This window comes from Scyliorhinus canicula, chromosome 4 (assembly GCF_902713615.1).
Source record: "Scyliorhinus canicula chromosome 4, sScyCan1.1, whole genome shotgun sequence".
Lineage (NCBI taxonomy): Eukaryota > Metazoa > Chordata > Chondrichthyes > Carcharhiniformes > Scyliorhinidae > Scyliorhinus > Scyliorhinus canicula.
In genome coordinates this window covers 229,002,691-229,028,958 of record NC_052149.1, presented here as the reverse complement: position 1 = coordinate 229,028,958, position 26,268 = coordinate 229,002,691, and the positions used below count along the sequence as shown (strand labels likewise).

Genomic DNA, 26,268 nt, shown 5'->3' with positions numbered 1-26,268 from the left:
TCCCCATTTTCTGACCTCTCCTCAACCCTACTCTCTGCTCCCCAGCCATGGACATCCTGATCATCAAATGGCAAGCCTCTTATCTGGCTTGTAGCAGCCAGGAAATAAATTACAAAAATGCTAATCAGGGCCTATTGTTAAATTCAAAGGACCTGACAAAATCCATTTTTTCTGGGTTTCCTGACCATTAAACCTCACGCACACTCTTGTTAATTGAGTATTTAATGAATTGAGACAGTGTGGATTCACTTTGGCTCCTACATATAGGAACAGATTTAAATTGGTTGTTGTGTCAGGAAGTGCATGCTTGTAATGTGTCCATAAAAGCTGGATACTGTGTAAAGATTAGGTTTCAGTCCTATCCTTCACCTCCTGACTATTTGGAATAAAAACATCCTGCTCCTTTCCTGTAAATTTTGGGCCACGAGTCCGTTAAATTGGGACTGAGTGGGTATGTTGAACTGAGATGTACTGAACTTGTTGAAGAAAACACAAACATTCTTATTCTTTAGAATTTTACCCAGGAGACAGGTCAGAATTTTAGTACAAAAATAACGTCAACAGCTTTAGCTTCTGAGAGAACGTTGTACTAAATGACTACTGATGTCTAATTTGTCAAATTAGTTACTGTGGTTACAAGGCAGGTCAGAGGCCAAGAAAGCGCCTTCGCAAGAGAAATTAAGGATGTACAATTAATGCTAGCCTAGCCAGCAAAGCCCACATCCCTTGAATGAATATTTTTGTTTTAAAAGTTCAAGGTGACAGCTCATCACCATCTTCTCCAGGGGCAACTAGGCATGGGGCAATAAATAACAGCTGGGCCAGTGACATCCATGGGCCAATGGCGCCAGAGCATGGCAATTCTTTGCAAGCTCTACCTACAGATCCTCTTCCTACATCTTTTATAACCGTTATTATATACTGGCGCCAGAGTGTGGCAACTGAGGGATTTTCAAGGTAACTTCATTGCAGTGTTACTGCAAGCCCAGTTATGACACTAATAATGATTATTATCTACAATTATTATAGAATTTTCTAAGTATTCATGCATGGAGCGATCTGCCAGGACTGCAAGCAGAACAATACTTTTCACTGTACCTCGGTACACGTGACAATAAATAAATCAAATCAAAAATCAAATCAAGAATGGATTTTAAAAATTGCTCTGGATGCTAATTCCTGCAAAATCATCAAGCTCATCTGTTTGAAACACTCAACACTGAGCAGAGAAAGTCTTCATGAATGTGTGTTCCTGACAATGCCCTCCCATGTCTCTTCAGAACAGCTCACATTTACATTCGGGCTGGCTTGGGATTTTTAAACACAAAATTCTGGAATGAAATGTCGAGGGGAATTTTTCAAAGAAGTAAACCAAACAAAAACAAATGTTCAAACATACCTCTGTGGTCATCAGAACATCAGAGTCAAAAGAACATAATAGGAGCAGGTGTAGACCATACAGCTTGTCAAGCTGCTCCTCTATTCAATACGATTGTGGTTGATCTTTGGTTTCAACTCCACCTTTGACCTCGCACCCAGCTCCCCATATCTTGATTCCCTTAAGAGACTAAAAATCTGTCTATCCCAGCCTTAAATATATTCAACGATAGAGCACCCACAACCGTCTGAAGTACAGAATTCCCAAGATTCACTACCCTTCGAGTGAAGACATTTCTCCCCCTCTCAGTCCTAAGTGATCGACCCCTTATCGTGAAGCTTTGTCCTCATGTTTTTCTAAATTCTTTCACGGGATGTGGCAGTCGGTGGCTAGAAGTGCCTTTGATGTCGATCCCTAGATATCCTTCAGAAGGTGGTGGTGAACTGCCTTCTTGAACCCACTGCAGTCCATGTGGTATGGTTACACACACAGTGCTGTTAGGGAGGGAGTTGCACGATTTTGACCCCAGTGAGTGAAGGAACGGTGATATATTTCCAAGTCAGGATGGTGAGTGACTTGGAGGGGAACTTGCAAATGGTGGCATTCCTATGCTGTGGTGGTGGGTTTGGGAAATGCTGTCGAAGGAGCCTTGGCTGAGTTGTTGCAATGCATCTCGTAGATGATAGGCACTGCTGTCACTGTGCGTCAGTGGCGGAGGGAGTGCATGTTGAAGGTGGTTGATGGGGTGCCAATCAAGCGGGATGCTTGTCCGAGATTTTATTGTTTTAATGATCCTCATGTTCGAGATTCCCCAGTCAGGGGAAATAACCTCTCAGTGTTTACCCTAAAAGCCCTTTCAGAATCTTGTATATTTCAATGAGGTTATTCCTCTACACTCCAGAGACTATCAATCTAATTTACTCAGCCTCTCATCATAGGACAACATTCTCAATCCAGGGATCAGTCTGGTGAACCTTTTCTGTACCACCTCCAAGTCATAAGAATATATCCAACCAACTGGTGGAGATATTGGGCCCATTAAGTCAATTTGGACATTTACAAATTCAAAAAAGAATTGTGTGTTACATAGTGCCTTGACTAAATTAGCAAGTAGCTAATTCCTATGTTCCCATGTGTCTCTTTAACCATATTTTTTGGAAATGCTGTGCCACATCACAAAAATACAGATGCTAATCAGAAGTCAAATCCACTAGGGGATGAATGCTAGTGCTGTGGATCAGATATTCTGTCATTAGTTAGAGAGACTGGTGATTAATTTTATTATAAAATTAGCTAATGAAAAGGAACATGTGCCAAGTCCAAGAAGGTTTGATTTAGATTTATTTAATACAATTCAAATTTGCCTCAATTTGAACCATTTCACATCCTTGCAAGAGAGTTGGCAGTGTGGCACCATCCCAATGTCAATGGTTCATTGAACAGCTGTAGCCACCATGGTGATTGAAATCACTGTACCAAATGCCTTTTGTCTACTGATTTAAATCTCTCGTGGTCAGTAGAGCAGCAGCGAAGCATTCCCATTTGTGGCACACAATAAGGTCCAGGAGACAAAGGTACATTTTCTCACAATTATAGGTGGGTTATTTCACTCATTTGACTTTGCACCATCTATATCCAAAGACTCATCATTGTCAGCCACATCTTAAATTTATTAGTCAACTCCTTCAAAATGAGGTAGCCACAACACAATATATTTTGACATTAGTTTCAGCTGAATAAAAATCCATTTCATTACATAAAAGCTAGTGTTAGTTAAAGACTCTTCCCTGGCCTGAGGGAGGGGAGGGTGAAGATGAGGGTGAGAGGGGATAAGCTCCGTTGAGTCAGCCAGTGGGCTCAATGTCACAGCACAGTTGGCAGAATTGCAAGTTCTTGTGCCCTGTTGAAAAACAGCAGCACTAACTGGACAATGTCTGGGCAGAATGGAATAAATAATTCCAGTGTCTGCATGCCTTCTTGAACATTGAAGGTGGAGTAAACATTTTATGTGCCATTCTCCCAAGAGATTTGCATTACATTCCGTTAAGTCCACAATAAATATAACACTTAACCTCATTCATATTGCACTAGAAAATAAATAATTCTTCAATAATACAGATGTCTGGCAGATAATAGAATATACCAATCCTGCGTAAGATGCTTAATGCAAGCGACTAGGGTTCCCCACCCCATAATTTACTCCACCTCTTTCGTGGCATCGGCTCTCACAGTGGGATGGAGCATTTCCTTTCCAATCTCGGATGGTATTTCTCTTCACACACACTGAACACATGCTCACTTTCTGGCATGGGCTCTCTGGACAGTTGATCAGGAACGTTGCCCGTTCCTATTCTCTGCAGCTCAGCGCTGCATTAGATTGAATCAGCCAACTCAGCTCCAACTGGGAATAACTGAGCTCCGACTGAGAATCAAAACTGCTCTTGAATAGCTTGGTGTCACACCAAACAGAGCATTTATTCACTGAACAAATGGTGCACCAAATATATTAAACATAAATTGCAGAATTGCTTTTAATTAATCAAAACATCTGATTATATGTAATCAAAAGCATAAATAAATAATAATAGTTTGTCATGTCAGAAATGTTTAGAAATAGCAAGGAAATATTTTTGTGCCATTAATGGAACTACTAAGTTCATTTAAATAAACTGAGAACAGATGTTTCCTATGCCTCTTCAAAAATCGATGCTGAACATTAGCAGGCAGGTGATAAACATGATTTGTGGTTTTCACTAATAGTACACATACAAGTTTTGTTTTTCACAATGTTAAATCATCTCTTTCAGTACTCAACAAAATAAAAGTGGCTCAGGTTTAATAAGCAGCTTGAATTCAGGTGCACCTGCACTATGTGCAGTATCTGACACGATTTGTGCTGTATCATGTGCACAGCATCACAGATGAAGGGGAATGTGTGCTGTAACATACGGTGGGGGAGCGTACTACATCGCATGGAGTGTTTGGGCTGTATTCAACTGACAGGGTGTGGTGGGGGGTGCACTGTATAATAGAGATTTTCACAAAAGGGAATTCTAGGATAGCAATCAGCAACAGGGAATAAAAGCTAATGATGAGGAGAGAAGAACAAAGGCTCACAAATCAAGAGTACAGCCCCATGATTCATCTCCACCATCCCCTCCCCCAATCTGTCACCCCACCCCATCTCCAGCCCCTTAACCAAGAAGCAATGATAGCAATTTGTTGGACTCCGCTTGTCACCTCAACATAGATTAGCCAGGCTGGGGATCAAACTGGCAGCTTCCTGTTCACAGTGCACTGCCCTTAAATAAGTGGAGCCTTAGTGTCCGCTTTATAACATCAAGCTCAACTGAGCAATCCTTGTCAATCGTAGTTTAAATGTTAAAATGGAGCATTTCAACAATTACTTAAGGAAGCACAGCAGAGAGCAATGGTGAGTCCAACCAATACTTACAACAGCTTTAGAAAACAAGAATCTGTTTTCAATTAACACATTGCACCAAATATTGGAATTGGGGGGGGGGGGGGGGGGGGCATTAAGCTCTTCAAGCCTGTTTCGCCATTTAGTTGGATCATGGCTTATCTGCACCTCAACTCCATTTACCTACGATAGCTCCATATAACCCGGGATGCACTTCCCCAACAAAATCTATCGATCTATCTCTTGAAAGCTCCAATTGACCCCCAGAATTTACAGCTTCTTGGGAGATGAGAGTTTCAGATTTCAACAAGCAACTTTGTGTGAAAAACGTGTTCTGATTTCAATTCCAAACGGCCTCGCTCTAACTTTGAGGATATGCCTCCTTGGCCTGGACACTTGCGCCATAGGAAATAGTTTCTCTCCATCTATCCTACTGAATGCCATTTATCAGTTTAAACACCTCCATCAGATCACCTTTTATAATTCTAAATTCAAGGGAATATTAGCCATATTTGTACAAAACTGTCCTCATAATTTGACCCTTTAAGGGTTTTTTCTTTTTGTCTGTTTCCACTGACAATGAACTGTCAGTTCGGATGCCCAATGTCAGTCAAAAATGAGCATTGGGTCAACCAAGAAACAAGGGCCTTACTCACTTCAAGGAATAGTGTAATTAGATTATGTGACCTGTCCTCATAATTTAACCTCTAAATCCAGTGTCATTCTGGTCTGGTGAGTCAAATACACTGGATCCACTTTAAGGGTAAGAAACGAAAAATGATTGGATAAGAGCTGAAGGGAGTAATACAGGCCACCCAAGCAGCCAGTAGATCCATAGGATGACTGGGTCTCTTCCAGGCAGCATGTTCAACATATGGCAACAACCACCAGATCTATTGCTTGTCCTCAGCCAGAGAGTCAACTGTCAAAACCATACAATCATTGGAAACTGTATGAAAATTAGGCCCATCTCCTGAAAATCGCCCCATTTTTCATCATTCTGTCCCTTATCAAAGCCTGACAAGTTACATTAATTTAATTTGCTTCAGGCAGTCACATCGTATTAAGTGCAACAATGAGATCAGATGGATGCCTCTTGCACTGGAGCTCCTGCTGGTAAATGTGCAATGTAAATATTAGACCTCCACTGCACGAGGGAAAAATAAATGAAGTTGGTCATGGACAGTTACTGGGACCATTGGCCTGCACGTTCTGCTCACCAGCAGAACAGTAAACTAAACGTATTCATTTTGCACATAGGCTACCTTGAACAGAGGTAGTCTGCAGGAAGGTGAAAATGCTTTCCCTCCATCGCAATGTGATGACATCATGAGGAAGAATAGTTACAAGAAAAATGATGCAAAGACAGGCAGCGTGTGGTACTGTTCACCTCTACGTTTTGGTGCATTTGATTCTGTTCCACGAGTGCAGATAACGTTTTGACGGATCGCAGTTTTAATTTTTTTTGTGCAGTAAGGCTAAGACTGGTCTGAAATCCAGTGTGGCAGAATCAGGCTCATGCTTTGTTCTGGTCACATTGGCCTATGGAAGGCTGAATGGTGGACAGCTCGAGCTCGTACAACGTCGTCTGCCGGGGGCTTGGGTCACGGTTAATGTTCTGACCATCTGAAAAATACAGAGAAATAACAAGTGAGCAGTGTTTTATTCTTGCAACTATGGTGAAAGGCGAAACTACAAGCAAACAAATGCTTTCAGATTTTCACAGAAGCAATGATGAGAATGTTTATGCCAGCCACCAGACCCTTGACTACATGGTGCAATTAAGGGAAAGCTAGATCCGGGCATGAGAGAGAATGGAATGGAAGGTTAGGTTGATAGAAGCACAAAGTAGGCCATTCAGTCCCTCAACTGTTCCACCATTCAAGTAGATCTTGGTTGATGTGTATTTTAATTCCATCTACCCGTTGCTCTATATCCTTTAATATCCTTGCCTAACAGCATTCTATCTTACAACAAAGAACAAAGAAAATTACAGCACAGGAACAGGCCCTTCGGCCCTCCCAGCCTGCGCCGATCCAGATCCTTTATCTAAATCTGTCGCCTATTTTCCAAGGATCTACTTCCCTCTGTTCCCCGCCCGTTCATATATCTGTCCAGATGCATCTTAAATGATGCTATCGTGCCCGCCTCTACCACCTCCGCTGGCAAAGCGTTCCAGGCACCCACCACCCTCTGCTTAAAAAACTTTCCACGCACATCTCCCTTAAGCTTTCCCCCTCTCACCTTGAAATCGTGGCGCCTTGTAATTGACACCCCCACTCTTGGAAAAATCTTGTTGCTATCTACCCTGTCCATACCTCTCATAATTTTGTAGACCTCAATCAGGCCCCCCCTCAACCTCCATCTTTCCAACGAAAACAATCCTAATCTACTCAACCTTTCTTCATAGCTAGCACCCGCTATACCAGGCAACATCCTGGTGAACCTCCTCTGCATCCTCTCTAAAGCATCCACATCCTTCTGGTAGTGTGGCGACCAGAACTGCACGCAGTATTCCAAATGTGGCCTAACCAAAGTCCTATACAACTGTAACATGACCTGCCGACTCTTGTACTCAATACCCCGTCCAATTAAGGCAAGCATGCTGTATGCCTTTTTGACCACTCTATCAACCTGCGTTGCCACCTTCAGGGTACTATGGACCTGAACTCCCAGATTTCTCTGTACATCAATTTTCCCCAGGACTCTTCCATTGACCATATAGTCCGCTCTTGAATTAGATCTTCCAAAATGCATCACCTTGCATTTGCCTGGATTGAACTCCATCTGCCATTTCTCTGCCCAACTCTCCAATCTATCTATATTTTGCTGTATTCTCTGACAGTCCTCCTCGCTATCTGCAACTCCATCAATCTTAGTATCATCTGCAAACTTGTTAATCAGACCACCTATCCCTTCGTCCAGATCATTTATGTATATCACAAACAACAGTGGTCCGAGAACGGATCCCTGTGGAACACCACGAGTCACCTTTCTCCATTTTGAGACATTCCCTTCCACCACTACTCTCTGTCTCCTGTTGCCCAGCCAGTTCTTTATCCATCTAGCTAGTACACCCTGAACCCCATGCGACTTCACTTTTTCCATCAACCTTCCATGGGAAACTTTATCAAACGCCTTACTGAAGTCCATGTATATGACATCTACAGTCCTTCCCTCATCAATTAACTTTGTCACTTCCTCAAAGAATTCTATTAGGTTTGTAAGACATGACCTTCCCTGCACAAAACCATGCTGCCTATCACTGATAAGTCTATTTTCTTCCAAATGTGAATAGATCTTATCCCTTAGTATCTTCTCCAACAGTTTGCCTATCACTGACGTCAAGCTCACAGATCTATAATTCCCTGGATTATCCCTGCTACCCTTCTTAAACAAAGGGACTACATTAGCAATTATCCAGTCCTCCGGGACCTTACTCATGCTAAAATATTACCTGTTAAGGCCCCAGCTATTTCGTCCCTTGATTCCCTCAGTAACCTGGGATAGATCCCATCCGGACCTGGGGACTTGTCCACCTCAATGCCTTTTAGAATACCCAAAACTTCCCCCTTCCTTATGCTGACATGACCTAGAGTATTTAAACATCCATCCCTAGCATCAACATCCGTCATGTCCCTCTCCTTGGTGAATACCGATGCAAAGTACTCATTAAGAATCTCACCCATTTCCTCTGACTCCACGCATAAATTCCCTCTTTTGTCTTTGAGTGGGCCAATCCTTTCTCTAGTTACCCTCTTGCTCCTTATATACGAATAAAAGGCTTTGGGATTTTCCTTAACCCTGTTAGCCAAAGATATTTCCCTTTTAGCCCTCTTTATTGCGCGTTTGAGATTTGTCCTACTTTCCCGATATTCCTCCAAAGCTTCATCAGTTTTAAGTCGCCTACATCTTACTTATGCTTCTTTTTTCATCTTAGCTAGTCTCACAATTCCACCCGTCATCCATGGTTCCTTAATCTTGCCATTTCTATCCCTCATTTTCTCAGGGACATGTCTGCCCTGCACTCTAAATCAACCTTTCCTTAAAAGACTCCCACATTTCAAATGTGGATTTACCCTTAAACAGCTGCTCCCAATCCACATTCCCTAGCTCCTGCTGAATTTTGTTATACTTGGCCTTTCCCCAATTTAGCACTCTTCCTTTAGGACCACTCTCGTCTTTGTCCATGAGTATTCTAAAACTTATGGAATTGTGATCACTATTCCCAAAGTAATCACCGACTGAAACTTCAACCACCTGGCCGGGATCATTCCCCAATACCAGGTCCAGTATGGCCCCCTCCCGAGTTGGACTATTTACATACTGCTCTAAAAATCTCTCCTGGATGCTCCTTACAAATTCTGCTCCATCTACGCCTCCAACACTACACGAGTCCCATTCAATGTTGGGGAAGTTAAAATCCCCCATCATGACCAGCCTATTGCTCCTACATTTTTCTATAACGTGTCTACATATTTGTACCTCTACTTCATGCTCGCTTTTGGGAGGCCTATAGGAAAGTCCCAACAATGTTACTGCACCCTTCCTATTTCTTAGCTCTACCCATATTGCCTCAGTGCTCGAATCCTCCATTGTGCCCTCCTTAATCACAGCTGTGATATCATCTCTGACCAGTAATGCAACTCCTCCACCCCTTTTACCTCCCTCTCTATCCCTCCTGAAGCATCTATACCCTGGGATATTTAGATGCCAGTCTTGCCCTTCCCTCAACCAATCTCAGTAATACCAATAACATCATATTCCCAGGTACTAATCCAAGCCCTAAATTCATCTGCCTTACCTGCTACACTTCTCGCATTAAAACAAATGCACCTCATACCATCTGTCCCTTTGCGTTCATCATCTCTTTCCTGTCTACTCTTCCCCTTAGTCACATTGAGTTTATTATCTAGTACTTTACTGGCTTTAGTTGCTGCCTCTTTACTGACCTCTAACTTCCTAATCTGGTTCCCATCCCCCTGCCACACTAGTTTAAAACCTCCCCAACAGTGTTAGCAAAAGCACCCCCCTAGGACATTGGTTCCAGTCCTGCCCAGGTGTAGACCATCCGATTTGTAATGGTCCCACCGCCCCCAGAACCGGTTCCAATGTTCCAAAATTCTGAACCCCTCCCTCCTGCACCATCTCTCAAGCCACGTATTCATTCTGACTATTCTTAAATTTCTACTCTGACTGTCTCGTGGCACTGGTAGCAATCCTGAGTTTACTACCTTTGAGGTCCTACTTTTTAACTTGTCTCCTAGCTCCTTAGTTTTGAATTTTTCAACTGCCCCTCAACAGATCCTTGTGGGAGAGAGTTCCAGATTTCCAGTCCTTTGTGTGAAGACGTGCATCCTGACATCACCTTTGAATAGCCTAGCCCTAATTTTAAGATTATTTTTGCCCCTTTGTTCTGGACTACCCCACCAGAGGAAAAGTCTCTCTCACTGAAGGCTATTGAATCCTTTAATCACCTTAACACGTCAATTAAATCACCTCGTAATCTTCTATACTCGGGAATACAAGCCTACCCTATGTAACCTGTACTCAGAATTAAACCCTTTCAGCTCCTGTATCATTCTGGTGAATCTGTGTTACATGCTCTCCAAGGCCAATATCTATCCTGAGATGAAGTGACAGGAACTGACTGCAGTACTACAGATGAACTCTAAACAAAGCTTTATAAGGCGAGATGAAAAATGGTGGAAAACGATTTGTATGGACATAAACACATGGTGCATTTAAGGTGCATTAAGACCAGTTAGGCCAAATGGCCTGATTTAGTCCCCTAAATACTATGTAATACTATGTATTGTCCCCACCACTTAGACCATCCCTAATTACCTCAGACATCCACCTATTGCGGACAAAATAGCACTGACCTTTTGTCATCACCATAGCTGCTTCAAACGTATTTGGGGGCCAACAGTTTTGGGCTGTGCAAGCAGTTTTTTGGTTGCACCTTGGGCTCACTGCCATATTTGCCCTCTGGCACTTCTTCAATGTACTTTGTAATGATGGAACAAGTTAATGATCTTCTTTTGAAAATTCCACACTTTCAGACTGATTACACTGAGCAGGTACATCTTTTTTGAACCAACTCCTCATTAAATTTCTGAGACTTTCACAAAGAAATGGTCAGGAACTTTTAAACTGACCTCGGCTTTCAGCCCAAAGCTGCTGAGCTGCAGTATTCTCTGCCAGCTCATCGATATTCACTGAACTTAATAAAAGTGGCAGAGCAATGGTATTATTCTGAGAGCTCAATTTAAAAGTCTGTCTCATTCCGCGGTCCTTCTTTAAAAGAATCAATAAAATCATCCTGGGCGGGGAAGTCCCCGCGGGTAAAGAGGGGGATGCTGGAACGGAACCGTAGCGAGGGGGGGCTGGCATTGCCGAACCTCAGCAACTACTACTGGGCGGCTAACATAGCCATGATAAGGAAATGGATGGTGGGTATGGGGTCGGTTTGGGAGCGGGTGGAGGCTGCTTCGTGCAGGGGCACCAGCTTGGCAGCCCTGGTCACGGCTCCGCTGCCACTCCCGCCGGCCAGGTACTCCCTCAGCCCTATAGTGGTGGTGGCTTTGCGGATTTGGGGCCAATGGAGGAAGCATGTGGGGGACGTGGGAGTGTCGGTCTGGTCCCCAATATGTGACAACCAACGATTTGTCCTGGGGAAGATGGATGGCGGGTTTCGAGCGTGGCGGAGGTGGGAAGGATGGGCGACTTGTTCCTGGAAGGGAGCTTCGCGAACATGAGGGCGCTGGAGGAGAAGTTCGGGCTGGCGAGGGGGAATGACTTTCGGTACTTGCAGGTGCGGGATTTCGTATGTAGAGAGGTCCCGTCCTTTCCACGCCTTCCACCAAGGGGGATCCAGGACAGGGTAGTTTCCAGGGGTGGGGTAGGTGAGGGCAGAGTCTCGGATATTTATAAGGAGCTTATGGGAGCGGAGGACACAGGGACCGAGGAACTGAAACTTAAGTGGGAGGAGGAGCTTGGTGGGGAGTTGGAGGGAGGCGTATGGGCAGACGCTCTGAGGAGGGTAAATGCAACTGCAACATATGCCAGGCTCGGCCTGATTCAGTTCAAGGTGGTTCACCGGGCCCACACGACGGTGGCCCGGATGAGCAAATTCTTTGGGCTGGAGGACAAGTGTGCTAGATGTGAGGGAGGACCAGCGAACCATGTCCACATATTCTGGGCGTGTCCAAAACTCAGGGGATACTGGCAGGGATTTGCGGACGTCATATCCCGGGTACTGAAAACAAGGGTGGCGATGAGTCCAGAGGTGGCGATTTTTGGGGTGTCGGAAGACCTTGGAGTACAGGATTGGATAGAGGCCGACGTTGTGACCTTTGCTTCCCTGGTAGCCCGGCGACGAATACTTGTGGCCTGGAGGGACTCAAAGCCCCCAAGGATCGAAGTATGGCTGTCGGACATGGCAAGCTTTCTCGGCTTGGAAAAAAATCAAGTTCGCCTTACGAGGATCACTATCGGGGTTCGCCCGGAGGTGGCAACCATTCATCGACTTCTTCGCGGGGAACTGATCGTCAGCAGGGGGTGGGAGGGGGGGGGGGGGGGGGGGTAGAATAGTGCAGAGTAGGGGTATTTGCACTATGTTTTTTGTAATTGGTATCTGCACACTAATGTATATTGTTACTGTTTACAATGCCAAAAATACCTCAATAAAATTGTCTGTTAAAAAGAAAATAAAAATTTAAAAGTCTGTCAAATGTTACACTGGCCATCAAACAGAGCAAGAAAATCCAGCTCTTATGAACCTGCCTTTGGTAAGTGGCGAGGACTATTAAGTGTTTAACTGTTAAATTAAGAGTTTCATTGCCCTCGTCCTGGATATCTCCCCCATTCTCCACTACCACCCTCACTATACTGGCACACAACTCTCCCCACTACCCCTCAGTGTAAATTATTCTCCTGTATCTGCCCTGTCATTTGGTGTACGTACTTCAATTTAAGCCATCAAAAGTTTTTATTAAACTATATAAAATGGGGTTCTGTAATCATGGGTTAAACCACCATAATCTCCTCCTTGTACACAGAACAGAATCTGATGGAGAAATATCCTCAGCTTTCCGAAGGTAATCTGCCTGGGTTTGTAAAAGCTGCAGGATGAGATTTTTTTCCTTTGCAGACTTTGTGGAAAGCAGAACAACAGCAAATACTAAAAATCCAAAAGCACAACACAAAATGTCCTAGAAACACCCAGCTTTAAGCAGACTGAGGAAAAGGGACTAGTTAAAAGTTTTCTACAGGCTGATGAACTGTTAGTCTTGATCTTAAGGGGTTGGGGCGGGGGGGGGGGGGGGGGGGGGGGGGGGTTGAGATGGAGATTTATATAACTTCAAGTTATTTTAAAGTCACATAAGGCTCTAGTTTGATCATATTTGGACGACAGTTCTGGGTGCTGCATCTCAGTGCAGATATATTGGCCTTGGAGACAGACTCAGGAAGATTCCTAACCCTTCCCTAACTGGACTCTAGGGCTTGGTAAAATGTATCACTGGCAGGTTCTTCACGAGGTCTCCAGCCTTCAATCACCACGCACTCACGCTGCCATCATTAGTTGCTCAACAAGTCCATCCTCACACTACATGAACATGTCCCCATAAACAACTGGAAAGCAAAAGTGCTCTTAAATGGTTTCCTATCAGCCTAGTGTAAAACAAACACTAACATTTAGTAATAATTCCACACAAGCACAAGGGGTAATCTTTGTTGCGCTAAACAATGAAATAAACATAAAAACAGAATTTATATATAATTAACAATATTGAAACACTAACTAATGACATTAATTTTTTTCTGTAATGTATTGCCCCCAGAAAAGCAGCAGAAGCAGATTCAATGGTAGCTTTCAAAAAGGAAATTGTTAAATACATGAACATTTTCAAGGCAATGGGAAATGAGTGATCAATTTGAGATTAATTGGATAGCTTCCAAATGAATTGAATTTTAATTCTTGATCTTAACATTTTTCTATGGTCTAGCTCATCTTCACTCTACAAATTCTCGACAGCCTTTCCCCCACATGCAATCTGTTGTCCATGCACTGTGGCTCCATGTGTACAACCGTCTTCTTTTGCCCCAGCATTAGCAGCAAATCCTTCAGATATCTGGGATATATTCTTGATTTTCTCTCACTGTATTAACCTTCCAGCATCCCATCCACTGTGCAAGCCTTCTGTCACTCTTATGAAATGAAATGAAATGAAAATGGCTTATTGTCACAAGTAGGCTTCAAATGAAGTTACTTTGAAAAGCCCCTAGTCGGCACATTCCAGCGTCTGTTCGGGGAGGCTGGTACAGGAATTGAACCGTGCTGCTGGCCTGCCTTGGACTGCTTTCAAAGCCAGCGATTTAGCCCTGTGCTAAACCAGCCCTTTGAAAAATAAAAATTTAGAGTAACCAATTCATTTTCCAATTAAAGGGCAATTTAGCGTGGCCAATCCACCTACTCTGCACATCTTTGGGTTGTGGCGGTGAAACCCACGCAGACACGAGGAGAATGTGCAAACTCCACACGGACAGTGACCCAGGGCCGGGATCGAACCTGGGACCTCGGCGCCGTGAGGAAGCAGGGCTAACCACTGCACCACGTGCTGCCCCGTCACTCTTATGATTAACCTCTCACAGTAAGCTACAGAATCCATTTTTCTAATAACTATGAATGGCTTTGGGATAGTCTCCATATTAAAGGTATTTAAAAAACTGTTTCCATTGATGAGGGTAAGAAACCAGAAAATACAGATATAAGATAATTGGAAAAAGATCAGGGAGATGAAAGAAACCAAAACTAAACCATGTACTGTTAAATGCAATTCTGCATTTGAGCAACATTTGCTGAACAATCCTGAAGCGCCAACAGCTATATTAACCACAAATGTAAGATCATCAGTTGAGCTCCTAACATGGTTCATTTCCGCTTGCTAGATGCAATGGATCTGTTCTCTGCAAACAAAAGGAATATGTTCAAGCCTTGTGCCTTTTTTGAATTACCCGAAGTCTATAGCTCCTTGTTGCTTTCTCCAGGGAAATGCCTCAGCCAGTTGACTTGCCAACTAATCAGCACTCTTTTCTCCTGTAGTATAAATTGCGTTCATTTGAAATTTGACATCTTGCTTTTCTCCCGATGAGTTCAAGATGAAAGGTTTCGGCAACATGTCTCTTTTGTCAGAAAGAAACTTTGTGCAGCGAGTAGTTGTCATTTGGAAAGCACTGCCTGTAAGGGTAGGGGTAGCCGATTCAATAGTAACTTTAAAAAAGAAAATTGGATAAATACTTAAAACTAACAAATTTTGTTCACCTTTTACTAACTTGATAGTCAAATAAGATCCCGATAAAGCAGTTGTTGATTAGCAATCAATCTCTGTCAATGGTTCTACAGCAGATCCAGACATGAGATGAGAAAAACCCTCTTTAGTGTGGAACGTTGGGAATCATAGATCCAAATATTATCTGTTCTTCCCAAGCATGCATTAACACCATTGTACATAGGTTGAAAACGTCAATGGCTGGTCCAGGGCAAGTGCCAGGTGTTTACGAGTTATACCTCTATATCCAAGTGATTTTCACAGCATGTTCACCATTTTGAAAAAGACAAAATAGCTGACAATAAACTTCAGAAAGCGACATGAGCACATTAAATACCATCAGATATTAATGTTGCAGCATTCTTGTTTTAAGGAAAATTTTTTTGATATAACATGCCACCATGATCTGCCTCCCAGCTAGCCACCATTACCTGCCTCCGATTACTAAAGTTTGCACTCCTTGTTAAGGTAGTAAAGCTAATTTAATGGCTGTACATTGTGTAAATTATTGAAGCTGTTTTTCTGCAGACCAACGGCAAGATTGTAGATGCAGAAAACACCACAGCCACATAATATCACAGTATATCAGTAGCTGAGAATCAGAATCTGAATTAAAACCAACATAACAGTGTTTAAAAACTCTTGTATATAGTACACATCATACTTTAAATACATCTGTAGCATGAAAGATCTGTCGTATCCTTCTCTGATTGGCTCAAACATAGGATTGCATAGGATTCATGGCAAAGAAGCAGGCCATTCGACGTAACCCAGTCAAGATTGAAGGATATCAGGAGGCGAAAGAGGCCGGTGCCCTGGCCTTTGCGTCCCTAGTAGCCCGGCGGAGGATTCTTCTTCAGTGGAAGGATGCGAGGCCCCCCAAGTGTGGAGGCCTGGGTCAATGATATGGTGGGATTTATCAAATTGGAGAAGGTGAAATTTGCCCTGAGGGGATCAGTACAGGGGTTCTTTAGGCGGTGGCAGCCTTTCCTGGCGGAACGGTAGGGAAATAGGCCGGCAGCAGCAGCAACCCGGCGGGGGGGGGGGGGGGGGGGGGGGGGGGGGGGGGGGGGGGGGGGGGGGTTTGGGTTGGGTGGGAGGGAGAAGTGTGTACATGGGTTTGTTGGAGGTGGCGGGTGGTATCTCTTTCCTTTCTGTTGTTTGCTTTTTTTTTGTTTTCGAGTTAGTAGTTGTCTTTGTAGGGGGGTGGGTGTTGTTCCTGGTTTTTTTTACAATGGTTATACTGTTAATATTGTTTTGTTGTTTATATTTTGTGAAAATCTTAATAAAAAATTATTTTAAGAAAAAAAAAGATTGAAGGATATAGTTTAGTCAAAATTTTATAAGATACCAGTCAGGAACTTGCAATTACCTCATAATGAAACTAACACAATGTTTACTTAATATCTTTCAAAATTGTTTCCATTACAATATTGATTTCAGACTCAGCTGAATAAATAAGTTATTTCTGCAACAATATAAACTAATGACTGTCAAAAGTTAAGGAACACAGAAAACAAATACTCAACTTATTAACAAAGTTTCACTGAATTGTTGCTACTAGCAACAGCAACTACAGGACACAAAAGGTAGTTGGCAAGGAACCAGAGGAAAATTATTTTCTAAGTGTAGTGAGTTACAACGATCTAGCATGCAATATCAGAAAGGGTGGTGGAGTAGATTCAACTGCAACTTTCAAAAGAATTGATAAGCACTTAAAAAGGAAAAGAATTGCGCAGCTAGATCGTTGTAACTCACTACACTATATGGGTAAAGAGCAAGGGAGTGGGGCTACTGTATATAGTCAAGTATTGGTCAATCTCGTGTAAAAGTCGACCCCCGACTTTTAGTCCAAAAAAAGTCATTTATTTTTCATATATCTTGCGTATTAATCAACTCCTGACTTTTGATCAAAAAATCCAAATTCTTTGTTTTTACCACTGACTCGCCGCTAAAGTACAACCTTCCCTAGTGCAAACCTACTCATTGATCGAATCATAAAATAGCACACTACTGTTCAGCTCGTGTCTGTGCAAGTCGACATGTGATGTCAAGGCTACCAACTCACTGGTTTGCACTGCATTCCCGCCATCTAATACGCAACATGGTATCACAAGGAATGGCAGATACGCAACCGAGTTCAAACTTAAAGTCGTTGAGATTGCAGAGTAGACAAATAATTGTGAAGCAGCTTGAGAATTTAAGAGAGGTGTAATGGAGCATATTGCAGAGCCGTTGACAGAACTTTTCCAGGCCTCTCTGAAGACAGGTTTGCAAATGTGATACAGTTATTTAAGGTGCAAAGGATAACCCAGAAAACTACAGGCCTGTCAATTTGCCATCAATAATGGAAAAACTGATGGATGCCATAATACGGGATGAGATAAATACACACTTAGAGGAAAAATAAGGTAATACTAGATAGTCAACATGGCTTTGTCAAGGGCAGGTCATGCATGACAAATTTAATTGTGTTTTTTGATGAGGTGACACAGGCAGTGGATGAAGGTAGTGCCGTGGATGTTGTATATCTGGACTTTCAGAAAGCATTTGATACGGCGGCACATGGAATGTTGGCTAGCAAATTCTAAATGTTTGGGATTGATGGGTCCTTGGCAGCATGGATTAGAAGTTGGCTAAGAGATAGGAAAGAGAGGGTAGGTGTATATGGGCATTTCTCAGACTGGAGACAAGTTGAAAGTGGTGCTCCCCAGGACTCAGTGTTGGGACCCTAACTAGGGAGAATAGTGAATTGTGATGATGACACTGAGCGACTTCAGAGAGACATGGACAAGTTGGCCAAATGGGCAGTCACCTGGCAGATGAACCTCAATGCAGTGAAATGTGAGATAATGGATTTTAGAAGACACATATAAGGAACAGAGGGATCTCGGGGTTCAAGTGTATAATTCACTGAAGATGGCCAGGCAAGTTCAAACAGTTGTTAAGAAGGTTTATAGAATCCTTAGGTTTATAAATGGAGGTATAGAGTATAAAAGCAAGGAATTGATGCTACACCTCTACAAATCACTGGTCAGACCACATTTGGAGTATTGTGTTCAGTTCTGGGCCCCTTAGTTAAGGAAGGATGTTAAAGCCTTGGAGAGAGTGCAGAGGAGGCTTACTAGAATGGTACCAGGAATGAGGAATTTTAGAAAGGAGGAAAGATTGGAGATTTTGGGCTGTTCTGTTTGGAGCAGAGAAGATTAAGAGGTGACCTTATTGAGCTGTTCAAAATGATGAACAAGTTTGACAGGGTAAAGAAGGATATTCAGTTTCCACTAGCTGGTATGTCAGGGGTCACAATGTCAAGATGGCCAGCAAGAGAGCTAGGAGTGAGATGAGGAGTATAAAGATGTGCAGGTTAGGTGGATTGGCCATGATAAATTGCCCTTAGTGTCCAAAATTGCCCTTAGTGTTGGGTGGGGTTACTGGGTTATGGGGATAAGGTGGAGGTGTTGACTTTGACCTCTTTCCAAGAGCCGGTGCAGACTCGATGGGCCGAATGGCCTCCTTCTGCACTGTAAATTCTATGATAAAAGTCTTTACTCAGAGTTGTTGGGGTATGGAATGTGCTGCCTAGGAGAGTGGTGGAGGTGTAATCCATAGGAGGTTTCAAAAGACAGCTGGATATATATTTAAAGGTGATTAATTTAGAGGGCTGGGGAATGGGACTAGCTAGGTAGCTCTTTTGGGACCAAATGCAGACATGATGGGCCGAATGGCCTCCTTCTGTGCTGTAAATAACTTAACAAAAAGAAACAAAACAACAACAAAACGGAGAGCAACATTAGAGACTGGAGGAGGCTCTATACACAGATTGCACAAATTCATATGAATAAATGAGCAAAGAGAGGAAAGTCAAGCATGTGGCCACAGTTGAAAAATGAAATTGCAAAATGCATCAATGAAAATGACCAGAATGGACTCAGTTTCTGGAGGTTCTTTCCAAGTCATGGCCCTGACACAAACAAGAAAATTACATATTTCAAAGCCAGCCTTGGATGGTGTGCCTGGTTTATGAGGAGAAATAATTTTGTACTGACAGCAGTTCAAGATTTCACACCGGCTCCCAGCAGAACTTGATAGCAGGTTTATTGCACTTCAGCAGTTTATAATCAAACATTGACAAATTAATAGATACAGAATGGCCTGTATTGGGAACAAGAAATTATGACATTAAGCTAATCGAACAGTGAGTAAAGTTTGGGAGAAACAGTGTCAGCTAGCCATGAAAAAAGTAGATTCAGTGGTGTATGTCCAATGGGACATGGTTTAAGTGAATGGTGATACAGTATACAGGAAAAAAACCCTCCCAAAAAGCATTCCCAAAAGGAGTAATCGTCCACCTTCACGATAAAAGATGGATGGTTGAAGGTGGGATGAAAATATGTTTGAGGTAAGTTTAGAGTTTCCGACCAGGAGGATTAGGTAAAGAAAAAGTCTTCTCATCTGGGGCATGTTTAGATCACATGAATTTAAAAAAAATAGAAATTTAGAGTATCCAATTATTTTTTTCCAATTAAGGGACAATTTAGTGTGACCAATCCACCTACCTTTTTGGTTGTGGGGGCGAAACCCACGCAAACACGAAGAGAATGTGCAAACTCCACACGGACAGTGACCCAGAGCCGGGATTGAACCTGGGACCTCGGCGCCGTGAGGCAACCGTGCTAACAACTTGCGCCACCTGTTAAGAAAAATGCGAAATATGTAATTTGAAACATGAAGGTTTGATGATAAAAACCAAGGAACATGAGAAAAAGCAAAAAAACAGAAAAGATCTTATAAATGTAAATGTATTGAAATGGTAAAAAAATGATATAGCAGAAGGCCCTCAAAGGGTTAACTGCAGACAAAGTTCTTTAGAATGCAGACAGCCATTATCACACAGGCCTTGAGATAACGAAGCAGCTCATGATGTAACCTGCTAACTTTTATAAAAATTTCTCCGACTTGAACTAAAGGTAAGTTTTAAGTTACATAAAGGGAATGAGTTTTCTACTCTTTAATAGAAGTTAATTCGTTTAGCAAACAATTGATTGGAATTGCCAGAATTTTAAGTTTGAATTACTTGAAATAAAATTTACTTGTGAATGATAGAAACTTAACGACACCAGTTAAAAGTGGAAATCTGTAGAGAACAGTTGATGTTAATACGGGACAATTCACCGCAGCTAACTGCTTCTTTTCAAAAAAGCAGTCAACACCTTTTTGTAAAATTATAAATAGGGAAGAATATAACTTGAAACATTCAGGAATACAAGAAAATACAATGCTTAAAAATGATAAGGGATTGAAAGGCTGGAAAGCCACAGAATAATTAGTAGGAAGCCTCCCTGCCAGTGATCTGACAAACTAAGGTCAAGCTTAATATGAAAGTATGCTCATGTTAGACATTACGGAAACTAGATGTAGAATCAAATGGACAAAAAAAGTATTGCGGTAATGAGCAGAAGACAATACTTTAAAATAATGTCATGTAATCAGCAAGGCTGTTAGAAGGGTGATATACATCCTGAATCGCTCTCAGCCAGACACACTCTTACTCTCAGCTAGTAGAGTGATCTTGGTCATGGGAAGGACTGAACACGAAAACCGAGCAGAACCGCAAAACGACTGGGAGAAAACCAACAGATAAAGAAGAGAGATCGTCAAGGAGGCCCAGGAAGGTCTGATCAGCCAACCCGGAGAATCCAGAAGTGAGATCTTTTTACTTTTCTGCAAAGACAGTGATTTTATCTTTTAAAAGAAAAATTAATAATAAAATAACAAAGTTTTAACCAGAAACAGTGGTTATTACAAAGTCTACTTTACTTACTTAGCTTCGCGGCACCCAGGATCGATGCTACTAAGTGGTAAGTAGATAAAATTCTTCTATGAAGATATGGGTTATGCCGGGGTATAATTTGAAACACTAGTTTGACCCGAATAGCACCCACCTAAGTCTGCATAGGAGTCAGGGAGAGAGAATCCCTGTTCACCATTTAAAATATCTTGACCCTTTTTTGGTATAGGGGGAATTCTAAGAATAGTGGTGAGTTTTTTTACTTCACACCGTGCTGCCCTAGATCACGTGAATGATATTGCCGCTGAAGTTAGATCACAAGCCTTGTATGTCCTTCAAGGATAGGATGAGAAATAAATGGAATGACTGGAATATTGGTGGAGAGATTACATTTACCAAGGGAGGCTCTTATGTTAGCAGCCCTGTGTGATTGTGCTGTAGAGGCCTACAATGAAATCAGAATGGAGATAGTTGTCAACTCATTCAAGAAATGTGGGACATCTGATGCACTTGATGACACAAAAGATGATTATTTATGAGATTGTATGGCCAATGAAGACTTAATTGCTGATGAAGTTGATGATACATTCAAGAAGCAGATCGAGATATGTTATTGAAACAAATAGGAGGGTGTTTTTTGTGGATTTTAATACACGTTCAATGCGTATTCTGCATATAAGTAGTATTATTTTCTGCTGTTATAAATAATGAATGAAATTGTATAAATTTGTATTTTTGGCTTTGCTTTGGATTAATTTGATAAATTTATGCACACAAATTAGTGTCTATCTCTGTGGAGGTTATTATTATTTTTTTTTTTTTTTAAATTTAGATTACCCAATTATTTTTTCCAATTAAGGGGCAATTTAGTGTGGCCAATCCACCTACTCTGCACATTTTTGGGTTGTGGGGGCGAAACCCACGCAGACACGGGGAGAATGTGCAAACTCCACACGGACAGTGACCCAGAGCCGAGATCGAACCTGGGACCTCAGCGCCGTGAGGCAGCTGTGCTAACCACTAGGCCACCGTGCTGCCCCTGGAGGTTATTATTTAATCGTAAATAAAAATGTAATAATAAAATACATTTAGCCTCCTTTGTTGTTACTTTTGAGAGAAGGGTTGGCAGGAACAGTCTCTGAGCTGGCAGCTCCCAACGATGGGAAAGGGTGGATTTCAATGCCTCAAACCGATTACTCATCTAAGGGCTGGCCCCCTACATTTTAGCTAAAAATTTAGTCTTAGAAACTTGACTTTTACATAAGTGTATACTACAATTGGATAGCCCTCTCAAAGAGCTGGCAAAGGCACAATGGGCCTGTATGATTTTATGGAAGTGCTCCAAAATTAGCTCCCATAGCCTTGCCCTTCTCTTTGAAGCATGGACAGACTACTAAAATCCACAGCTCCCATCATCTAATCAAATCCCAAATCACACCGCAGCCATTTTGCTGAAACACAAATTCCAGAATTAAGCTTGCATTTGCTGCTTTTACTGGAGTAGCTCTGCCAGGTCCAATTAGCTCTGGAATGCATTTCGGCCTTGGTTCAAACATGAACAAATCAAGTTAATTCCAGAGTTGTGGCGAGTGGTTGTCCTTGAAATGAACCAGCTTCTGCAGCATCTTCCCCACATACGTGCCAGCATCGGCTCCCTCACACCCCTCCGGCAGGCCCACGATTCTTATATTCTGCCTGCGTGACCGGTTCTCTAGGTCTTCGACCTTCTCCTGCAGCCGCCTCTGCTGATCGCGCATCAGCCCCATTCCCGCTGCCATCGAGGCAAACTGCTCCTCGTGTTCCCCTGCCACCTCCTCCAACTTATAGATCGCCTGATCCTGGGCCTCCAGCTTCGTTTCCACGTGGTCGACCACCGACCTGATCGAATCCACCGCCCGGGCAAAGTAATCCAGACTCTCCTCCCATTGCTGGGTGAACTTCTCATTCAAGAAGCTCACCAGCTGGTCCATCAACTATTGAGCCGGCAGGGCCGCTCCCTGCCCCTCCGCCATCTCCACGTGCGCCGCACCAGATCCAACTGACCGATTCCTTCTTTTTCGACTGGTTCTGGCCCTCAGCTCCATACACCAGAGGGTCAATCGCTTTCACTCACTCTCCTGCACCTTTATTCCGCCTCACATCCACCTGTTAAACGGGGAAAAGGTCCGAAAAAACCGCCACGAGTGCGAGCCCCCAAATGTGCGACCACGTACTCCACAGTCGCAGACAGGAGGGCTAAGGGATGTTCTTTGAGACTGTTTTAAGAGATAGACCTGAATCCTGTCAGAACAATGCAGGATCTCTAGCTAAGTCTTCAGAAACTGTCTTCATGGTTTGACATCCAGACCAAGTGAATAATCTGCTAAAATGCCTGGTACTCTAGTTCCTCCCATTAGTTCTATCATCTTACTAATTGAACACAAAGATCTCTAAGTACTCCATAAAGAACCTCCTTAACCCAAACAAAAGTCCATTAGCCAAAGCCTTTACAATGCTTTAATTCTGGCTAATATCTTTCAAACCAGGATTATTTAAAAACATGATTGCAGCAGTCATACGCACACCAACCCAGGCTTTTAACCCATAATGCACCAGATACATACAATACATCTGAAATTCCTACATTCATCACACTTTGTCATATGAAAGCCCTCGCAAAACCGGAGGCCAATGAGGTCAATGGAAAGCCACCCAGTTACAGCTGTCATATTGCCGTTCCCTAGTTGTCATGAGTAAACAACCTGAAATTCCCTAGCTAATACCATCGTGGATGGCTTTCTGCACAGGACTGCAGTGAATTGCTCACTGTTTACCACTACCTTCACAGGGCAAGCAATGCAGCCAAAGCTGTACCGCTCATATCCCAAGTAAAAAAAACATATTGGTGTAGCAACACGTGACTGCCGAAATAAAACACATTTAATTAAATCATTACTAATGTATTATCACTTGCATAGTGACATAACAACACTGACAAATTAAGCAACATCTTGTCCTGAAATAAAAATGCTGGTTACTAAATCATGAGTTTAGCTGAATTATTAGAAATAAACATTTTTAGAAGACTTGGCAAGACTGGTTGATATTTCACAAGCTTCTCAAAATCATTGCTTTATTTTCAGCTGTTGAATTAAAATAAGTGACTTTGCTATTTTAAGTGTAATTATGTACTTATTTTGTGTATTGATATTTGTGGGTCCACAATTTCATCGGTCGAAATACATCTACCATCTCTGTAATGGGCTTCCTTAAAGAGCTGCATTTGATGCTTGAAAGACTGATGGTTGAGTACAGTTCCTGGATCTGTCAATATTTTGGTAAGCACACTCCATTCTAACTTGGAAATATATCGCTGTTTCTTCACTTGCTTGATTAAAATTTTGGAACTCCCTCCCCAACAGCACTGTGGGTGTATCTACGCCCCATGGACTGCAGCGATTCAAGAAGGCAGCTCACTACCACCTTCTCAAGGGTAATTAGGGATGGGCAATAATGCTAGCCTTGCCAGTGATGCCCACATACCATGAATAAAAAAAGGCTCCTTTCTAAATTGGCAAGGAACAAATGGACCAAATATGATTTTTGTTTTGCTTACAAGCAGACAGAGAAACTATTGGGAACTTCCTTCATTATCAATGTAATTTATTTACAAAATTAAAGCTCACTTGAACATGAGAAAATAACCTACTTGGAGCAGTGCTGTTTACTTTTTTTGTTTGTAAGTTGTCCGTGGCCCTGCTCACTTGTGCATCTTGCACACTGTATAATTTATTCAAGGAAACAATAACAGTATAATAGGGACATCCACAAATACTTTAGCTATTCGCATCTTTACATAAGTTATGGGAAAGAAAACTTGAAGGTTGCATTTTGTTGCACAATTATTTCAGATGAGCTGGAACGAGAGTCAGATTGTATTAGTCATGCAACTTAAAATTATGTTAAAATGTAATATAATGTAATAAATGCCTCACCGTAATCAACCCCCACAATAACAGACAAGATTCTCAAAGGACTAAGAATTTACAGCAGGTTGGTTGCAAGCACTGAAAAAAATCTCAGTACAATTTGTGTGACCAAAACATTAAACAAAGCACAAATAAGAGTATAAAACAAATGTAGTTTTTTCTCATTTTTTTATTGAGACGTTTCTTACAAAGCTTTTTGTTAGGTACGTGAAAAAATAACATATAAAAAATAGATTTTGCTTTAGCAGAACTCCTAGTAATAGAAAGGCATTTCCAAAAGCTCTGTTGCTACAGCAGGGTTGGATTCAACAACACAAAGGCCTGTGAACAGAAGAAACACTTTATTAAAAGTCAGGCTTTAAAAGATTCATTATTTTAAGTCTTTAAAAATTTGTTTTAAAAATATTCTTCTGTTGTGGTTTAAATAAATTGGCTATATCGATTTGAATACAAATACCAAGAATAAATTTTATTCACAATTGAATGTAAGATTTATGCCTATAAAATTCATAGCCACTACTTCCTTTTTATGCATGGTGGCGCCATTGTAAAACTAAATAAACCTTAAGTGTCAACTTTAATGTCAGCTTGGCTCGGTTGGTCGAATCTAACCTCAGAAAAAGGTGTGGACTCAAGTACATTAAGCACACAATCGAAGTTGACACTTAAATACAGCATTGACTAATTGGTACCTTATCAGAGATATTAGCATAGTTTTCTGATCATAACTATTTGCAAAACAATCAGAAAATCGAGAGCTGATCTTTCGGCCGAGATATTAATCAGATATCCAGTTTGCCTGATTAGGTGAATGTAAAGACCCATGGCATATTTTGAAGAGTCAAGATTTGGAATTGTGCCTTACATCCTGGATGGAGACAGCCACGTGATCTGGGACAATTAATGGAGGAAAAACACATGGAATAGTGAGGCAAGTTGGAGAGTATCAAATTCTGTCTTCCCATCTTTAGGCAGCCTAGCACTACTTTTCTCAAATGGATTGCATTGCTAATGCACGAGTTGTATTTTATTCCCTCCTGCTTGCCTCAACAGAGCGCTGCATTTGGAACTGGGTTATTTTACAAATATGCTTATATTTTGCTTTAGTATCGGACAAGCTCGTTAATTGTAATTGTGCACAATTTAACATAGCAGAGATATTTGATATGTTATAAGGAACTTCCAAGTAGTCCACAGCTGAACTTGTATATCTTTCAAACCAACTTGTTTTTTATTGAACTGGAGGCTAACGAGAATCTAGTACCTCTATTTCTAATATGCAATGGCAATGCTTTTTGGTTACTGTCCTTTGACTATTAAAATATAGACCGTATGTCCGTGGTAAATCTAACACATGGAATCTCATGAACATTTTAATG

At 42.0% G+C, this 26,268-nt stretch overlaps 1 protein-coding gene across 4 annotated transcripts in view; it reads right to left on the bottom strand.

Moving 5' to 3' along the window:
- Nucleotides 1–5,349: 5,349 nt before the first annotated feature.
- Nucleotides 5,350–26,268, bottom strand: part of rnf130 (ring finger protein 130) — a 234,660-nt gene continuing 213,741 nt past the window's right edge. For 3 of the 4 annotated variants that reach the window (XM_038796201.1, XM_038796203.1, XM_038796205.1), the window contains one exon: nt 25,041–25,210. Coding sequence is in view for 3 of the 4 variants with exons in the window: in XM_038796205.1 (XP_038652133.1) it covers nt 25,143–25,210 (68 nt within the window). In the remaining variant the exon portion in view is untranslated. Of the gene's footprint in view, nt 6,426–25,040; nt 25,211–26,268 lie in introns of those variants that run through there. The other variant, XM_038796204.1, reaches the window with a different exon arrangement.